The sequence below is a fragment of the Vulpes vulpes genome, chromosome 12 (assembly GCF_048418805.1).
Source record: "Vulpes vulpes isolate BD-2025 chromosome 12, VulVul3, whole genome shotgun sequence".
NCBI lineage: Eukaryota > Metazoa > Chordata > Mammalia > Carnivora > Canidae > Vulpes > Vulpes vulpes.
In genome coordinates this window covers 23,772,665-23,793,087 of record NC_132791.1, presented here as the reverse complement: position 1 = coordinate 23,793,087, position 20,423 = coordinate 23,772,665, and the positions used below count along the sequence as shown (strand labels likewise).

The 20,423-nt window shown below is 42.4% G+C and overlaps 1 protein-coding gene across 1 annotated transcript; it reads left to right on the top strand.

The window, feature by feature from the left end:
* The first annotated feature begins 13,653 nt into the window (after window positions 1-13,653).
* On the top strand, window positions 13,654-15,451 carry LOC112927589 (actin, cytoplasmic 2-like). Its single transcript, XM_072728089.1, has one exon. It carries the CDS (start codon window positions 13,795-13,797, stop codon window positions 14,791-14,793), a length of 999 nt encoding a protein of 332 aa, XP_072584190.1. The 5' UTR covers window positions 13,654-13,794; the 3' UTR covers window positions 14,794-15,451.
* Window positions 15,452-20,423: the final 4,972 nt, after the last annotated feature.

Sequence of the window (20,423 nt, the reverse complement as noted above, 5' to 3'; positions counted from 1 at the left end):
AGTCCCGGCGGGGGGGGGTTCCGCTACCACGTTCCCGGGCTCGCGCTCCGCTCCGCCCCCTGCGCGGGAAAAAGCCAACGGCTAGCCTAGGTATATCCGCGTGGAGCAGGCTTCAAAAGGAACTTCCCCAGGGCGGAAGGGCCCCGGGGTTTCTGTCTTGTTAAAGGTGGGGGTTGACTTCCGCATAACCAAGCTCTTTATGCGTAAATGGATTAACGTATATCGATTGTTTACTCTAGGTCAACATAACCGTTTTTATTAAATCTTATAATCAACCCTTTTAGGCAGGGATTGCTCCCTGTAAAGAAAGGCTTAGAGGGGCACCTGGCTAGCTCACTCCGTAGAGTGTGCTAGACTTGATCTCCGCCTTGTGATTTTGAGTTCCACCTTGGGTGTAGAAATTCCTTTAAAAAAAATAATAATAAAAGCTTAAAGAATAAAAATGGGGTGCCTGCCTTTGGCTCAGGTCGTGATCTCAGGGCCCTGGGATCTAGCCATGCTAGGGCTCCCTGCTCAGTGGGAAGTCTGCTTCTCCCTCTCTGCCTCTCTCTCCGCTTGTTCTCTCTCAAATAAAATCTTTAATTTAAAAAAATTAAAATGTAAAAAAGGAAGCCTTAGGTTCAGTTGCTTCTAGCTGAAGATACCCAAACCAGATTGTCTGTCTACAAACAATGAATAACCCTCCTCTCAGAAAGGTCTGTTTTTAACTACAGCAATTAAGCATAAAGGAGGACATAATGCTTTATACTTGTAGCATAGTATTTTCGAGTTTATTTTCCCGTTTACTGACCTATTTGATTCTCAAAGGCAATATTCCAGGCTGGTTAGGAGGTACATGGACTTTGGAATACAGCAGGCCTTACCTCAGTTTGAGCCTCTTTGCCATAACACCACTTCACCAGGTTACGAAAATTAAATAAGATCATGTGAAGTACCTGTGTGGCACATAGTTAAACCCTCAATAAACAGTAGTAATTATTTTCACACCTGGTATGTACCTTTTGGGTACAGATGCAAAAATAAGGTGGGAAGGGAATTAGCATATGCTGATCTTTGTGCAGGGCACTATACTAATTAGTAACTAGTTACTAATGGAGGTTAAATTACTTGATGAATAACAATCGAAACCGTAACAGTCCTGCTCAGTTCAAGGGAAGGCTTTGTTATACATCTGAGTTGATGAAAGAATGCTCCAGCTGAAACAAAACATATTATCATGACCATTCATGTGTAGATGTATCTTATCTCTCCCTTTTTGACAGTGAGCTGGAATTGTGCCTGGTCAGTTCAGTCTTCCTGCTCTTTGTATTCCTGCTTTATAGAAATGTTTGGGAGAAGAAAAAAGAAATGTGTGGGAGAGTCAAAGATAAAACCACCCTTGAGAGGCAAAGACTTTTAATGGAAAGAGCACAAGAAAACAATTCTGTAAACAAACCTGATTACAGGAGCTGTCTCTGTGGAGTGTGAAGGAGGGTTTGAGATTGAGGGTGCTAGGCAAAGGGGACTAATCTAATCTATAACATTTTAATTTTTTACATGAAGAAGGTACTGGTCTTTTAATTAAAGATTAACCTTAAGAAAAGAAAGACTGGAAAAAAAAAAAAGAGAGAAAAGAAAGACTGGGGCGCCCGGCTGGCTCAGTTGGAAGAGCATATGACTCTTGATCTCAGTGTTGTGAGTTGGAGCCCCAGAATGAGTAGAGATTTTTACTAAAAATAAATACATAATTTTGAAAAAAAAAAAAAAAAGACTATGTGTTCTGTGACTTGTACAAGATATGTCATTTTTTCAGTCCCTCAATTTCCTCTTCTGGTACTATATTCAAAAACATCTGTCTTTTCTGTACCAGGCATGCTATGTTGGGTGCTTTCAATAAATTATCATTTATTGGGCAACCCCGGTGGCGCTGCGGTTTGGCGCCGCCTGCAGCCTGGGGTGTGGTCCTGGAGACCCGGGATCCACTCCCACATCGGGCTTCCTGCGTGGAGCCTGCTTCTCACTCTGCCTGTGTCTCTGCCTCTCTCTCTCTGAATAAATGAATCTTTAAAAAATAAATCAAAATAAACTATCATTTATCAAGGGACAACTCCTACCTCTGATCTAGCATCAGAAAGAAAAAGAAGGACCTCAAAGCCCTAAAACCTCACTGATAATAGTTATTACCACCTGAATGTAATAGAACTATCCTCTCACCATAGGCTCCCCCAGTGGATATCACTACTACCCATTCCCACAAGGCCTGACTCTGATACATTGACTCTGAAACTGAGTTCACATCTTGTGACTGCAAAGAACATCACCATCCAATTCACCAGGTTTTGTTTCAAGTACACTTGGCGACCATAATGTGATTGAAAATACATTGGAGAGGGACGCCTGGGTGGCTCGGCAGTTGAGCATCTATCTGCCTTCCATCCAGGACTGATCCTGGAGTTCTGGGATCGAGTCCCACGTCGGGCTCCCTGTATGGAGCCTGCTTCTCCCTCTGCCTGTGTCTCTGCCTCTCTCTGTGTGTCTCTCACGAATAAATAAATCTTTTTTTTTAATAAATAAATAAATCTTAAAAAAAAAGAAAGAAAGAAAATACACTGGAAAAGTTCTCAGAAGGTTGGGTTTTTAAGTGTGTAAACATGGCAGGCAATAAAAAAGATGGGTGAAACCGGAGGAGATCCATGTCAGAAAGAATCAGTAATGGATAGCTAAGATTTAGGAAGATAAAATCAAGATGTATAAACTCCAAAGCAGAATTTTCACAATCTAGATAAAGCTAATCACAGTTCAAGTCTAATCTACTAATTTATAGTTAGTGATCATAATCCAAAGCACCATTCCCTGGTGAAAAATGTGATAACTGAGGGCACCTGGGTGGCTCAGTCGGTTAAGTGTCTGCCTTCAGCTTAGGTCAGGATCCCGGGGTCCTGGGATCAAGCCCCACATTGGGCTCCCTGCTCAGTAGGGGGCCTCCTTCTCCCTCTGCCTGTCACTCTGCCTACTTGTACTCCAGCGCTCTGTCAAATAAATAAAAAAATTTTAAGTGGATTATTTATTTATTTATTCATGAGAAACAAAGATTGAGAGGCAGAGACACAGGCAGAGGGAGAAGCAGGCTCCATGCAAGGAGCCTGACGTAGGACTCCATACCATGTCTCCAGGATCAGGCCCTGAACTTAAGGCGGCACTAAACCGCTGAGCCACCGGGACTGCCCTCAAATAAATAAAATCTTAAAAAAAAAAAGTAATAAATGAGTGGGAATGGTCTGTAATAGAATCTTTAAAAAAAAAAAAAAAAGCAAACTGGGGGATCCCTGGGTGGCTCAGCGGTTTGGGGCCTGACTTTGGCCCAGGGCACAATCCTGGAGTCCCAGGATCGAGTCCCACGTCGGGCTCCCTGTATGGTGCCTGCTTCTCCCTCTGCCTGTGTCTCTGCCTCTCCCTCTCTCTATGTCTATCAAGAATAAATAAATAAATAAATAAATAAATAAATAAATAAATAAATAATCTTTAAAAAAAAGCAAACCTTAAGAAACAAACATGGGATGGTATGACTGAGTGACGGGCACTGAGGGGGCACTTAATGGGATGAGCACTGGGTGTTATACTATATGTTGGCAAATCGAACTCTAATAAAAAAAATACAAAAAAAAAGTACACCATGCAAGGAAAAGGGTAGCCTAAACAGCACATAAACATTTTGGTCCCTTTGGCAGGTCTCTCTCTTTAATGGATAGAGATGAGTGATCCATGCCTATTAACCATAAAGATCACCCAAGATTCCCCTACCTATGTTCCATGTCAGGAGCAAACTTCTAATGAGAATTGGCTTCTTGAGGGCTCAGTTTGTGGAGCATGAGACTCTTGATCTCAGAGCTGTGAATTCAAGCCCCACTTTGGACATAGAACTTACTTAAAAAATAATAATGAAAATAAGGGGCACCTGGGTGGCAAACTCAGTTAAGTGTCTGCTTCTTGGTTTCAGCTCAGGTTGTAATCTCAGGGTTATAAGAACAGATATATTCTGTTGAGCAGAGCCCCATGTTGGGCTCTGCACTCAGCGAGGAGTCCACTGGAGATTCACCCTCTACCCCCCTCCCCTGCTTCTCTCTCTTTCTCCCTCCCTCCCTCAATTAAATAAATAAATAGTTAAAGTAGTGAAATTAGGCATTGCCAGGTTCACGCAGGACAGTGTATGTGGAAGTCCTCAGAACATAATTGAACTATAAGAATTGTAAGGAACTATTAAGAACATTATTTGGTTTCATCAGTACTTATATAACTCCAGTCAGTGGTTAAGATTTGGGTTCTAGAGGAATCCAGGAAGGCTTGGACCCTAGAACATGGGTCACCAAACTACAACTCATGGGCCAAATCCAGCTCACCTGTTTTTCTACAACCCACTAGCTAATAATTATTAGTCATTTCTTTCTTTTAAGTAAGCTTTATACCTAATGTGGGGCTTGAACTCATAAACCTGAGATCAAGAGCCCTATGCTTTATCAGCCGAATGAGGCAGGTGCTCCAAAGTCTAATGGGTTTTTTTTGTTTTGTTTTGTTTAGAGGGATGGAGGGGCAAAAGGAGAAGGAGAGAGAGAATCTTAAGCAGGCTCCATGCCCAACACCGGTCCTGATGCAGTGTTCCTTCTCATAACCCTGAGATCACAACCTGAGCCAAAATCAAAAGTTGGACACAACCACCTGAGCCACCCAGGCGCCCTTTGTTTTGTCTTAAAGTAAACTCTACATTCAGTGTGGGGCTGGAACTTATGACCCCAAGATCAAGAGTCACATGCTCCCCCAACTGAGCCAGCGGCCAGCCAGGTGCCCTTTGTTAGCCATTTTTAAATGGTTAAATGAAAAATAAATAAAATGAATGATAAAAATCAAAGCGATGTTTCAAGAATATTTCATGACACACAAAACTTATGCAAAATTCCTATTTTAGTCTAGTAAATTCCATTGTAACTCAGCCACGATTATTCACCTATGTATTGTCTATTACTACTTTCATGCTACAATAGCAGAGTTGAATATAACAGAAACCATGTGTCCCAGGACCCTAAAATATGTAATGTCTGGCCTTTCATATAAAAGTTTGTAATCCCTATTCTAGAAGAATCTAGCTGTGTAACTTTAGGCAAATTACTTATTCTCATCCTTAGTTTTCTCAAATGCAAAATTGGGATCACAATGCTAGAGAACTAAAAGAGTTCAATATAGGGATGCGTAGGTGGCTCAGCAGTTGAGCATCTGCCTTCGGCTCAGGGTCTGATCCCAGGATTCTGGGATGGAGTCCTGCATTGGGCTCCCTGCGAGGAGCCTGCTTCTCCCTCTGCCTATATCTCTGCCTCTCTATCTGTGTCTCATGAATAAATAAAACCTTTAAAAAAATAAATAAAATATTTTTTAAAAAGTGTTCAATATAATGTGGAGTTTGCATCTTTTTTTTAAATGATTTTTTTCTTTAAATAATCTCTACACCCAACATGAGGCTTAAATCATGAGTGCATGATCAAGAGTCACATACTCCACTGACTGAGCCACTCAGATGCTCCTGTGTCTTTTTCATTTTAATCCTTTCTTACTGTACTTTATAAAACCTACAAGAGGAAATACATACCCACATATATAAAACTGAAAATGTTTTGTAAAACAATACCTATTCATGTAGTTATATACTCTTGAGGGTTTCAATATATCTTTCATGTAGCATTCCTTAATGTTACCATCTTATATAATAAACATGGCACATTAAACTGATATTATTCATGCACCTGGGTGGCTCAGTCAGTTCAGCATCTGCCTTTAGCTCAAGTTGTGACCCTAGGGTCCTAAGATTAAGTCTCACATGGGGCTCCCTCCCTGCTCAAGTGGGAGCCTGCTTCTTCTCTGCCTGCCATTCCCCCTGCTTGTTCTCTGTCAAATAAATGAATAAAATACTTTAAAATAAAATAAAAATATTGGGGGCAGCCTGGGTGGCTCAGCGGTTTAGAGCTGCCTTTGGCCCAGGGCGTGATCCTGGAGACCTGGGATCAAGTCCATGTCAAGCTTCCTGCATGGAGCCTGCTTCTCCCTCTGCCTGTGTCTCTGCCTCTCTCTGTGTGTGTCTCTCATGAATAAATAAATAAAAATCTTAAAAAAAAATAAAAATAAAAATATGGGACACCTGGATGACTCAGCAGTTGAGCATCTGCTTTCAGCTCAAGGTGTGATCCTGGAGTTCCAGGATGGAATCCCACATTGGGCTCCCTGCGAGGAGCCTGCTTCTCCCTCTTGCCTGTGTCTCTGCCTCTCTCTCTGTGTCTCTCATGAATGAATAAATAAATAAATAAATAAATAAATAAATAAATAAATAAATAAATTCTTTAAAAAAAACATGAAATAAGTGATGGGGATTAAGTACTTTTCTCATGATGAGAGCCAGGTGTTTTGTTTTTAAATATTTTATTTTTTATTTATTCATGAAAGACACAGGGAGGCAGAGACATAGGCAGAGGAAGAAGCAAGCTCTTTTCAGGGAGCTTGATGCGGGGCTCAATCCCTGCACCCGGGATCATGCCTTGAGCCAAAGGCAGATGCTCAACTCCTGAGCCACCCAGGCATCCAGAGAACTGGGTGTTTTGTGGAATTGTTGAATCACTGAAACTAATATAATGCTGCATGTTGACTATATTGGAATTCAAATAAAAAACTTTTAAGAGTTTCTAATGGCCAAAAATGTAACAATTTGAGCAACAAAATAATGGTAGTATTTGATTGATTCCAAGAATATCCATGAGTAAATACTGATATAAGTAAATGGATAGGGGCACCTGGGTGGCTCAGTCAGTTAAGTATCTGCCTGCAGCTCAGGTCATGATCTCCGGGGGTCCTGGAGACATGGGATCCAGTCAGGCTTCCTGCTTGGTGGGGAGTTTGCTCCCTCTCCCTCTCCTCTGCCCTGCTCATACTCTCTCTCGCTCTCTCAAATAAATAAATAAATAAATAAATAAATAAATAAATAAATAAATATTTAATACATAAATAAATGGATGGATGGATGAATAAATAAACAGGGAAAAGAGATAACTTTTCCTTAGAGAAGAATTCCAATTAGTAAACATGGAAAGAATAAGGGAAATAAAAAATAAAATCACTCATAGAAACACCACAGTAATAAATTGTACCAATGAACAATAAGTACACAAAAGTTTAAGGAGAAATTGGGTATGTGCATAATCTCCCTCAAAATATCTATGAGTTGGGGATCCCTGGGTGGCTCAGCGGTTTGGCGCCTGCCTTTGGCCCAGGGCGCGATCCTGGAGTCCCGGGATCGAGTCCCCTGTCGGGCTCCTGGCATGGAGCCTGCTTCTCCATCCTCCTGTGTCTCTGCCTCTCTCCTTCTCTCTCTACATCTATCATGAATAAATAAATAAATAAATCTTAAAAAAAAAATCTATGAATTACTATAGTGGGTTTGTTGTTATTTTAAGTTTTTTCAGTAAATCCAAACGTGTCCTAAGAAACTACTGTGACATTTTAACAGGTTCTTTGATACTTTTCCCTTCAGTAGTTGGAGCTTAATTCCCCTCCACTTTGAATGTGGGCTGGACATAATAACTCAAGTCTAACATATAGAGACTGAAAAGAGAAAAATAGTAACTTTATAATACAGAGAACTGACAGATACTACCTTAACTAAGGGATCAAGGTTAACAGAAGTCATATTGATATCATGAACACCTTGATTTGAAGCAATACGAAGGACACCTCACCTCTGTGTCATTCTTCCCAAAAATCTATCACTTGAGTGTAATCATGAGAAAACAGCAGATAAATCCAAACTGAGGGGCATTATACAAAATACTTGAACAGAACACCTCAAATGAGTCAAAAATCATAAAAATAAATAAAATAAATGAGAAATAAAACCCCAAATCCTAGGAAAACAGAAATCGAGGCAGATCAAAGGGTCTAAGGAGAAATGACAACTAAATGCACTATAGTATCTTGATTTGGATCCTGGGATTTTAAAAAAAGGACATTAATGGGAAAAATGAAAAAATGCAAATAAAGTCTATAGTTTAAAGTCCTGTACTAGTGTCATTTATTTTCTTTTTTTTCTAGTGTTCTTTTTTTTTTTTTAAGATTTTATTTATTTATTCATGACAGACACAGAAAGAGGCAGAGACACAGGCAGAGGGAGAAGCAGGCTCCATGTAGGGAACCTGATGTAAGACTCGATCCTGGGACTCCAGGATCACACCCTGGGTGGAAGGGAGGCGCTCAACTACTGAGCCACCCAGGCGTCCCTCTAGTGTTCATTTCTTACCATGATATCTCGCAATGGGAGAAACTAGATGAAGGGTATATAGACATTCTCTTTTCTATTTTTGCATCTCTTAAGTCTAAAATTATTTCAAAATAAGTTCTAGGGGCACCTGGGTGGCTCACTGGTTGAGCATCTGCCTTTGGCTCAGGTCGTGAACCCACCAGGGTCCTGCATCGGGGTCCCTGCATGGAGCCTGCTTCTCCCTCTGCCTGTATCTCTGCCTCTCTCTGTGTGTCTCTCATGAATAAATAAATAAATAATTTTTTTAAAATACAAACTATTAAAAAATAATAATAATTTCTAAAAGTGGTGCCTGGGTGGCTCACTCTGTTAAGTGGCTGCCTTTGGCTCAGGTTGTGATCTCAAGGTCCTGTGATGGAGCCCCTTATCCCTGCTTAGTGGACAGTCTGCTTCTCCCTTTCCCTCTGCCCCTACCCCCAGCTAGTATGTGCTCTCTCTCTGTCTCTCTTTTATTATTTTGTTTATTCATGAATTCATGAGAGACACAGAGAGAGGCAGAGACATAGACAGAGGAAGAACCAAGTGCCCTGTGGGGAGCCGGATGTGGGACCGGATCCCAGAACCCTGGGATCACAATCTGAACCAAAGGCAGATGCTCAACCACTGAGCCACCCAGGTGCCCCCACTTTCTCAATCAATAAATAAAATCTTTTTTAAAAAATGATTTTATTTATTTATTCATAGCGACACCAAAAAAGAGGCAGAGACAGACAGAGGGAGAGGCAGGCTCCCTACAGGGAGCCTGATGTGGGTGGGATTCAATCCAGAGACACTCAACTGCTAAGCCACCCAGGTGTCCCAATAAAGAAAATAAAAAAAAAAAAAAAAAGTTAAAAAAAAACAACAGGTCACAACCTTCTAAACTGATTTCTTTTTTGTTTCTTTTTAAGATTTTTTTTTTAATTTTTATTTATTTATGATAGTCACACACAGAGAGAGAGGCAGAGACATAGGCAGAGGGAGAAGCGGGCTCCATGCACCGGGAGCCCGACGTGGGACTCGATCCCGGGTCTCCAGGATCATGCCCTGGGCCAAAGGCAGGCGCTAAACCGCTGCGCCACCCAGGGTTCCCCTTTTTAAGATTTTTTAAAAAGTATTCTCTACACCCAACATGGGGCTCAAACTTATAACCCTGAGATCAAGAATCACATGCCCACTGACTGAGTCAGCCACGTGCCCTATGATTTCTTGACTTTTTTTTTTTTTAAGATTTTATTTATTTATTCATGAGAGACACAGACTGAGAGAGAGAGGCAGAGACACAGGGAGAGGGAGAAACAGGCTCCATGCAGGGAGCCCAATGTGGGACTTGATCTTGGGACTCCAAAATCAGGCCCTGGGCCAAAAGCAGGCAGGTGCTAAACTGCTGAGCTACCCAGGGATCCCATTTTCTTGACTTTTCTTTTCTTTCTTCCTTTTTTTTTTTTTTTTTTGACTTTTCAATGCATCTAAATCTGCATGTTGAAAAAGACTAAATTAATATAAGTAAAATGTTTAGAACATTGACACATGGTAAATACTTAATAAATATTAGCTATGTCAATATCCCATAATATTGTTAATTTTCTCCCATAGGGTGTCTGGGTGGCTCAGTCGGTTAAGCATCTGACCCTTGATTTGGGCTCAGGTCACGATCTCAGTGTCCTGGGATGGAGCCCCACATAAGACTCCCTGCTTAGCATGGAGTCTACTTGAGAATTTGCTCCCTTTCCCTCTGCCCCTCCTCCCACTTGCACACACACACTCTCTCTCTCTCTCTCAAATAAATAAATAATTAATCTTTAAAATAATTTTTTTTCAGGGCACCTGGGTGGCTCAGTTGGTTGGGAGTCTGCCTTCAGCTCAGGTCATGATCCCAGAGAACTGGGATCAAGTGCCCTGTGGGGCTCCTTGCTCAGTGCCTGCTTTACCTTCTCCTCCCTGCTCCTGCTCTCCTTCACTGTCTCTGTCTCTCTCTTTTAAATTTTTTTTTTTTAATTTATGAGAGACACAGAGAGAGAGAGAGAGAGAGGCAAAGACAGGCAGGAGAAGCAGGCCTCCTGCAAGGAGGTGGATGCAGGACTCAATCAATAGACCCCAGGATCACACCCTGACCCAAAGGCAGATGCTCAACCACTGAGCCACCTAGGGGTCCCCCTCTCTCTCAAATAAATAAATAAATCCTTAAAAAAAGTTTTTTGTTTTTTGTTTTTTGTTTTTTTGTCTTCCAGTTTCTCTTTTTCTTTGTTCAAAAGAGACTTGCCCTTGGGGCAGCTGGTTGGCTCAGCTGGTAGAGCATGGGACTCTTGATCTTGGGATCCTGAGTTAAAGCCCCATGTTGGGCATAGAACTTAGTCAAAAATAAATAAGCATTTCAAATAATAATTTTAAAAAAACACAGAGATTTGCCTTTAGTGGCTAAAAATACAGAGACCTCGGGACGCCTGGGTGGTTCAGTGGTTAATGTCTGCTTTTGGCTCAGGGTGTGATCCTGGAGTCCTGGGATGGAGTCCCACATCGGGCTCTCTGCATGGAGCCTGCTTCTCTCTCTGCTTGTGTCTCTGCCTCTTTCTGTGTGTCTCTCATGAATAAATAAAATCTTTTAAAAAAATGCATAGACCTCAAGATAGACTGTCTTGTATCATCTATACCAAACAGAATATAGTCCACGCTAAAGTGGGAGACCCTCATTTGAAGGAATAAAATAGTTCACTACAACTATATTTCCATGCTGTTGAAACTGTTATGCCTAAAACACTAGGGCTGAAATGTCCCAGTTTCAAAATGTACACTTCCTAGCATCAAGATACCAGAAAGAAAAAAAAAAAAAAAAAAGATACCAGAAAGAACCTTCAGAAAAAGACCCAGAGGTAAAAAAAAAAAAATTAAATTGTCTAAGCTAGACTTCACAAACATTTGCCACCATGACAGTAGGGTGCTTGCTGTCAATTCATAAGAACATAGTTCTTGCCTTGCAGATAATAGTTAAAAGTAAGTAGAAAAAGGAGAAAGGATGAAGGCATGGACAAAATGGGTGAAGGGGAATAGGAGATTCAGGCTTCCAGCTATGGAATTAATAAGTCATGGGGATGCAGTATAGGGAATATAGTCAATGTTCTTGTAATAGTGGTGTATGGTGGCAGGTAGTAGCTACACTTGTGGTGAGCATAGCATGACATATAGGCTTGTCAAATCACTATGTTGTACACCTGACACTAATGTAACATTGTGTTGTCAATTGTACTTCAAATTTTTATTTTTATTTATTTTAAAAAATATTTTATTTATTTACTCATGAGAGACACAGAGAGCGAGGCAGAGACACAGAGGGAGAAGCAGGCTCCATGCAGGGACTCCAACATGGGACTCAATCCCGGGACCCCAGGATCATGCCCTGGGCCAGAGGCAGGCGCTAAACCACTGAGCCACCCAGGCGTCCCTTTACTTCAAATTTTTAAAGTTTACTTATTAACTTTTAATCTCTATATCCAACATGGGGCTCAAACTCAATACCCTGAAATCAAGAGTTACATGCTCTACCAACTAAGCCATCCAGGCGCTCCTTAAAAACTTTTTTTTTTTTCCTTAAAAACGTTTTTAAAACAGGAGCACTTGGGTGGCTCAGTAGTTGAGCATTTGCCTTCAGCTCAGGTCGTGATCCCAGCGTCCTGGAATGGAGTCCCATGTCAGGCTCCCCACAGGGAGCCCACTTCTCCCTCTGCCTATGTCACTGCCTCTCTCTGTGTGTCTCTCACGAATAAATAAATAAAATCTTAAGAAAAAGAAACCTTTAAAAAAAAATAAAAAGTAAGCAGGAGGACAATTTATTAACAACCTGGAGGAAAGATTCGACACTCCCTCTATCAAAATAATTTATTATTTATTATTACTTTTAAAGATTTTATTTATTTATTCATGAGAGTGTGTACACAGAGAGAAAGAGAGGCAGATACATAGTCAGAGGGAGAAGCAGGCTCCATGCAGAGCCCAATGTGGGACTAGATAGCTGGTTTCCAGGGTCACGCTCTGGGCTGAAGGCATCACTACACCACTGAGCCACCCGGGGCTGCCCCAAAATGATTTAGAGGGCATAAAGGTGGAGCACCTGGGTGGCTCAGTGGTTGAGCATCTGCCTTTGGCTCAGGGCGTGATCCCTGGATCAAGTCCCTCATCAGTCTCTCTGCATGGAGCCTGCTTCTCCCTCTGCCTACATCTCTGCCTCTTTCTCTGTGTCTCTCATGAATAAATAAATAAAATCTTAAAAAATAATAAAATAAAGGGGTAAAGGTTTACATTTACGGTAAAGGTAAACATTTACTATTAGGCACAGTACTATATATGTCCATCTTATTTTTTATCGTAACTACAAGTATGCAAGTAGATATTCTGATTTTACAAAACAAAGAAGACACATTCTAGAGAAGACCTAGGATTCTTTTTCTTTTTCTTTTTTTTTTTTTTAAAGACCTAGGATTCTAAACTTTTACTAGAAAGCCTGTGTTCTGGGACACCTGGGTAGCTCAGTGGTTGAGCCTCTGCCTTTGGCTCAGGGCGTGATTCCGGAGTCCTGAGATCATCCCACATGGGGCTTCCTGCATGCAGCTTACTTCTCCCTCTGCCTATGTCTCTGTCTCTCTCTCTTTCTGTGTCTCTCATGAATAAATAAAATCCTGAAAAGAAAGAAAGAAGAAAGAAAGCAAGCCTGTGTTCTTTCCATTCACTTAACCAGCCTGCCAGTCTATATAAAACTGTCAAATAATTTTTTATTTTTTTAAGGCTTATTTATTTATTTATTCGTTCATGAGAAATACACAGAGAGAGGGGCAGAGACACAGAGCAGAGGGAGAAGCAGGCTCCCGACAGGGAGCCAGACTGTCTCAATCCTGGGACTCCAGGATCACGCCCTGAGTCAAAGGCAGATGCTTAACCGCTGAGCCACCCAGGTGTCCCTGACAAATAATTTTTTAAAGCATTGAAAAGCTTGGGGCACCTGGCAGGCTCAGTTAGTAGAGCATGTGATCATGTGATTCTTGAGCTCAAGTTCATGAGCTGGAGAGCCCCATGTTGGAGGTAAAATTTACTTAAAAAAAAAAAAAATTAGGGGATGCATGGGTGGCTCAGTGGCTGAGTGTCTGCCTTTGGCTCAGGGCATGATCTCGGGTTCGGGGATAGAGTCCCACATTGGGCTCCCTGTGGGGACCCGGCTTCTCCCTTTATTTCACTGTGATTCTCGTGAATAAATAAACAGAAATCTTAAAAAAAATTTTTTTTTGAACAGCTTGATGAAAACAGAAATGGTGACCGCCGAGACCGCGTCCACCCCGCGAGCACAGGCCCCTCGCCCTCCACCCCCAGTTCGCCACGGATGACGATATCGCTGCGCTTGTGGTCGACAACGGCTCCGCAGGTGCAAGGCCGGCTTCGCAGGCGACGACGCCCCCCGGGCCGTCTTTCCTTCCATCGTGGGGCGCCCCCGGCACCAGGGCGTGATGGTGGGCATGGGCCAGAAGGACTCCTACGTGGGCGATGAGGCCCAGAGCAAGCGGGGCATCCTGACCCTCAAGTACCCCAGTGAGCACGGCATCGTCACCAACTGGGACGACATGGAGAAGATCTGGCACCACACCTTCTACAACGAGCTGCGCGTGGCCCCCGAGGAGCACCCGGTGCTGCTGACCGAGGCCCCCCTGAACCCCAAGGCCAACCGTGAGAAGATGACCCAGATCATGTTCGAGACTTTCAACACCCCAGCCATGTACGTGGCCATCCAGGCTGTGCTGTCCCTGTACGCCTCTGGCCGCACCACTGGCATCGTGATGGACTCCGGTGACGGGGTCACCCACACGGCGCCCACCTATGAGGGGTACGCCCTCCCCCATGCCATCTTGCGTCTGGACCTGGCTGGCCGGGACCTGACCGACTACCTCATGAAGATCCTCACGGAGCGTGGCTACAGCTTCACCACCACCGCCGAGCGGGAAATCGTGCGTGACATCAAGGAGAAGCTGTGTTATGTGGCCCTGGACTTCGAGCAGGAGATGGCCACCGCGGCCTCCAGCTCCTCCCTGGAGAAGAGCTATGAGCTGCCCGACGGGCAGGTCATCACTATTGGCAACGAGCGGTTCCGCTGCCCAGAGGCTCTCTTCCAGCCTTCCTTCCTGGGCATGGAATCCTGCGGCATCCATGAAACTACCTTCAACTCCATCATGAAGTGTGACGCTGACATCCGCAAGGACCTCTATGCCAACACAGTGCTGTCTGGTGGAACCACCATGTACCCTGGCATTGCTGACAGGATGCAGAAGGAGATCACTGCCCTGGCACCCAGCACAATGAAGATCAAGATCATCGCACCCCCTGAGCACAAGTACTCTGTGTGGATTGGGGGCTCCATCCTGGCCTCACTGTCCACCTTCCAGCAGATGTGGATCAGCAAGCAGGAGTCCGACGAGTCCGGCCCCTCCATCGTCCACCGCAAATGCTTCTAGGCGGACTGTTACTTTAGTTGCGTTACACCCTTTCTTGACAAAACCTAACCTGCGCAGAAACCGAGATGAGATTGGCATGGCTTTATTTGTTTGTTTGTTTGTTTTAATTTTGTTTTTGGATTTTTAATTTTTTTGGTTTTTTTTTTTCGGTTTTTTGTTTTTTTGGCGCTTGACTCAGGATTTAAAAACTGGAACGGTGAAGGTGACAGCAGTGGGTTGGAGCGAGCATCCCCAAAGTTCTACAATGTGGCCAAGGACTTTCATTGTACATTGTTCTTTTTTTTTTTTTTTTTAATAGTCATTCCAAATATCGTGAGATGCATTGTTACAGGAAGTCCTTTGCCTTCCCAAAAGCCACCCCGTTTCTCCCTGCAGAGAAGGGCCTGTCCTCGCCCGAGTCCACACAGGGGACGGAAAGAGAATTGCTTTTGTGTAAATTATGTAGTCCAAATTTTTTTTAATCTTCGCCTTAATACTTGTTCTTTTTGTTTTATTTTAAATGGTCTGCCATCACGGCCCTTGTTTTTTGTCCCCCCAGTTGAAGATTTATGAAGGCTTTTGGTCTCCCTGGGAGTGGGGCTGAGGCATGGAGGCATCCAGGGCTTACCTGTACACTGACTTGAGACCAGTTCAATAAAGTGCACACCTTAAAGAAAAAAAAAAAGAAAAGAAAAGAAAACAGAAATGGCTATCTCAGTAATGGAGAGGCAAAAAAGGAAATAATCAACATGAAACTACACTTTTCTTTTTAAGATTTTATTTATTTATTTGAGAGAGAGAGTACGGGGTAAGGAGAGGAGAAGAGGGAGAGGGACAAGCAAACTCAGAGCCCAACGTGAGGCTAGATCTCAAGACTCTGAGATCATGACCTGAACTGAAATCAAGAGTCAGACTATAAGCCAACTTAGCCACCCAGGCAGGCATCCCTAAAAGTACTCTTAAGTCGAAAACTTTCTCTGTAACATTAAAAAAAAATTTTTATGGGCACCTGGCTGGCTCAATTGGAAGGACATGTGATTCTTGATCTCTGGGTCATGAGTTGGAGCCCCATGTTGGGTGTAGAGATTACTTAAATTAAAACAAACAAAACTTTTTTTGGTAAATAAAAATACATTTTTTAAATACATTTTTAAAGAGATTTTATTTATTTATTCATGAGAGACACAGAGAGAGAGGCAGAGACATAGGCAGAGGAAGAAGCAGACTTCCTGTGGGGAGCCCGATTCGATCCCACAACCCCAGAATCATGACCTGAGCCAAAGGCAGATGCTTAACCACTGAGCCACCCAGGCATCCCAATAAAAATAAATTTCAAGATAAATAGTAGATTGTCGGGGGGGGGGGGTGGTTCACAAAGTTTTGAAGGATTGATATATTTACAATAAAAGGCCCACACAATTGACAAGAACACTGCGACTTCTATAGATAAATGGGGGCGCCTGGGTGGCTCAGTGAGTTGAGCTTTGACTCTTGATTTCAGCTCAGGTTGTGATCTCAGGGTCATGATGTCAGGGTCATGACATCAACCCCCACATTAGGATCTGCACTCAGCAGAGAGTCTGCTTGAGATTCTCTTCATCTCCCTCAGTCTTTCCCCTGGCTTGTGCGTTCTCTCTCAAATAAATAAAATTGAAAGAAAAAAAGGAGAAAGAAAGAAAGAAAGAAAGAAAGAAAGAAAGAAAGAAAGAAAGAAAAAGAAAGAAAGAGAAATTCCCCTGGCTTGTGCGTTCTCTCTCAAATAAATAAAATCGAAAGAAAGAAAGAAAGAAAGAAAGAAAGAAAGAAAGAAAGAAAGAAAGAAGAAAGAAAGAAAGAGAAATTCCTGTAGATAAATATACATAGCTTATCAACAATTCTTAAGAGAATAGAAGTAATTAACAATGATGGGATGAGCACCGGGTGTTATACTCTATCTTTGTCAAATTGAATTTAAATTTTCAAAAAATATTTTATTTATTTATTCGTGACAGAGAGAGAGAGAGAGAGAGAGAGAGAAAGAGAGAGAGAGAGGCAGAGACACAGGCAGAGGGAGAAGCAGGCTCTATGCAGGGAGCCCAATGCAGGACTAGATCCCTGATCTCCAGGATCGCACCATGGGCTGAAGGCGGTGCTAAACCATTGGGCCACCGGGGCTGCCCAAATTTAAATTTAAAAAAATGTAGGGACACCAGAGTGACTCAGTGGTTGAGCGTCTGCTTTTGGCTCAGAGTGTGACCCAGTACTCCAGGATCCAGTCCTGCATTGGGTTCCCAGCTCAGCATGGAGCCTGTTTCTCCCTCTGCCTGTCTCTGCCTCTCTCTCTCTGTGTCTCTCATGAATAAATGAATCTTAAAAAAAAAAAAAAAGTAAAAGTAAGACGACCTATAGAATGGGAGAAGATATTTGCAAATGACCTATCAGATAAAGGGCTAGCATCCAAGGTCTATAAAGAACTTATTAAACTCAACAGCAAAGAAACAAACAATCCAATCATGAAATGGGCTAAAGACATGAAGAGAAATCTCACAGAGGAAGACATAGACATGGCCAACCAGCACATGAGAAAATGCTCCGCATCACTTGCCATCAGGGAAATACAAATCAAAACCACAATGAGATACCACCTCACACCAGTGAGAATGGTGAAAATTAACAAGACAGAAACAACAAATGTTGGAGAGGATGTGGAGAAAAGAGAACTTCTTGCACTGCTGGTGGGAATGTGAACTGGTGCAGCCACTCTGGAAAACCATGTGGAGGTTCCTCAAGAAGTTAAAAATAAAAAAGGAAAGAGAGAGAAAGAAGAAAGAGAGAAAGAAAGAAAGAAAGAAAGAAAGAAAGAGAGAAAGAGAAAGAAAGAAAGAAAGAAAGAAAGAAAGAAAGAAAGAAAGAAAGAAAGAAAGAAAAAAGAAAGAAAGAGAAAGAAAGAAGAAAGAAAGAGAAAGAAAGAAAGAGTTAAAAATAGACCTGCCCTACGACCCAGCAATTGCACTGCTGGCGATTTACCCCAAAGATACAGATGCAGTGAAAAGCCAAGACACCTGCACCCCGATGTTTATAGCAGCAATATCCACAATAGCCAAACTGTGGAAGGAGCCTCGGTGTCCATCGAAAGATGAATAGATAGGGCAGCCCCGGTGGCTCAGCGGTTTAGCGCCGCCCTCAACCCAGGGTGTGATCCTGGAGACCCGGATTGAGTCCCACGTTGGGGTCCCTGCATGGGGCCTGCTTCTCCCTCTGCCTGTGTCTCTGCCTCTCTGTGTGTGTGTGTGTCTCTCATAAATAAATTAATGAAATTAAAAAAAAAAAAACGATGAATGGATAAAGAAGATGTGGTCTACGTATACAATGGAATATTACTCAGCCATTAGATACGACAAATACCCACCATTTGCTTCAATGTGGATGGAACTGAAGGGTGTTATGCTGAGTGAAGTAAGTCAATCGGCGGACAAATATTATATGGTTTCACTCATACGGGTAATATAAAAAATAGTGAAAGGGATTAAAGGGGAAAGGAGAGAAAACGAGAGGGAAATATCAGAGAGGGTGACAGCACATGAGAAACTCCTAACTCTGGGAAATGAACAAGGGGTAGTGGAAAGGGATGTGGGGGGGTGGAATGGGGTGACTGGGTGACGGGCACTGAGGTGGGCACTTGGCAGAATGAGAACTGGGTGTTTTTTTTTTTAATTTTTTTAAATTTTTATTTATTTATGATAGTCACACAGAGAGAGAGAGAGAGAGAGAGGCAGAGACACAGGCAGAGGAAGAAGCAGGCTCCATGCACCGGGAGCCCGATGTGGGATTCGATCCCGGGTCTCCAGGATCGCGCCCTGGGCCAAAGACAAGCGCCAAACCGCTGCGCCACCCAGGGATCCCTTTTTTTTTTTTTTTTAATTTTTTTAAATTTTTATTTATTTATGATAGTCACACAGAGAGAGAGAGAGAGAGAGAGGAGAACTGGGTGTTATACTATATGTTGGCAAATCAAACTCCAATAAAAAAATACCAAAAACAAGTAAAAGTAAAAAATTTATAAATTTTATTTATAAAAATGTAAAATGTAAAAAGAAAAGGAAGTAATCAACCAATATGTAAAAATAATTTGCCTCACAATTTTTTAAATGAGTTATAACAATAACATTTTGGCGACTCCTAGGTGACTCTGATTGAGCATCTGCCTTCCGCTCAGGTCCTGGATTGAGTCCCACATCTGGCTCCCTGCATGGAGCCTGCTTCTCCCTCTGCCTGTGTCTCTGCCTCTCTGTGTGTGTCTCTAATGAATAAAAAAATAAAGTCTTAAAAAAAAAATAAAATTCTGAAATGCCTGGGTGGCTCAGCAGTTTAGCTCCTGCCTTCAGTTCAGGGTGTGATCCTGGAGTCCTGGGATGGAGTCCCGCATCGGGCTCCCTGCAGGGAGCCTGCTTCTCCCTCTGCCTGTGTCTTCACCTCTCTCTCTCTCTCTGTGTGTCTCTCATGAATAAATAAATAAAATCTTAAAAAAAAAAAAAACTTTCATTTTGTCTATCATATTAATAAAGAGTAAAAATAATGGTGTTACCCGGTGCTAATTAGTTTTTATTTAAAGAGGCACTCTCTCGGGGCAGCCCCGGTGGCTCAGCGGTTTAGCGCTGCCTTCAGCCCAGGGCATGATCCTGGGTTCCCTGGGTCGAGTCCCATGTTGGGCTCCCTGCATGGAGCCTGCTTCTCCCTCTGCCTGTGTGTCTCTCTCTCTGCCTCTCTGTCTCTGTCTCTCATGAATAAATAAAATCTTAAAAAAAAAAAAAGAGGCACTCTTGGGGATTCCTGGGTGGCTCAGCGGTTTGGCGCCTGCCTTTGGCCCAGGGCACGATCCTGGAGTCCTGGGATCGATCCCGCATCGGGCTCCTGGCATGGAGCCTGCTTCTCCCTCTGCCTATGTCTCTGCCTCTCTCTCTCTGTGTGTGACTATCATAAAAAAAAAAAAAAAAAAAAGGCACTCTCATGTGTCTTCAACGAATGGTGTTGAGAGAAGAATTGGACAGCAACATGCAAAAGAATGAAACTGGTCCGCTTTTTTATATCATAGACAAAAATAAATTCAAAATGGATTAAAGACCTAAATGTGAGACCTGAAACCATAAAAATTCCAGAAGAGGACACAGGTAGTAACTTCTTTGACATTGGCCATAGCAACTTCTCATTAGATATATCTACTGAGGCAAGGGTAACAAAAGCAAAAGTAAACCATTGGGACTATATCAAAATAAAAGGCTTCTGCACAGGGGTGCTGCAAAGGGATACATGCACCCCAATGTTTATAACAGCATTATCTATAATAAACATATTATGGAAACAGCCCAAGTGTCCATCAATTGATAAAAGGATAAAGAAGATGTGAGGTATATTTGTATCACATATACACAATGGAATATTACTGAGCCGTAAAAAAGAATGAAATGTTGTCATTTGTACTTGATATGGATGGAGCCAGAGAGTAGTATACTAAGCAATATAAGTCAGTCAGAGAGACAAATACCAAACAATTTCACTCATATGCAGAATTTAAGAAACAAACAAACAAAGGAAAAAAAGAGAGGCAAAACAAGAAACAGACTCCTAGCTATAGAAAACAAACTGATGGCTACCAGAAGGGAGGTGGGTAGGGG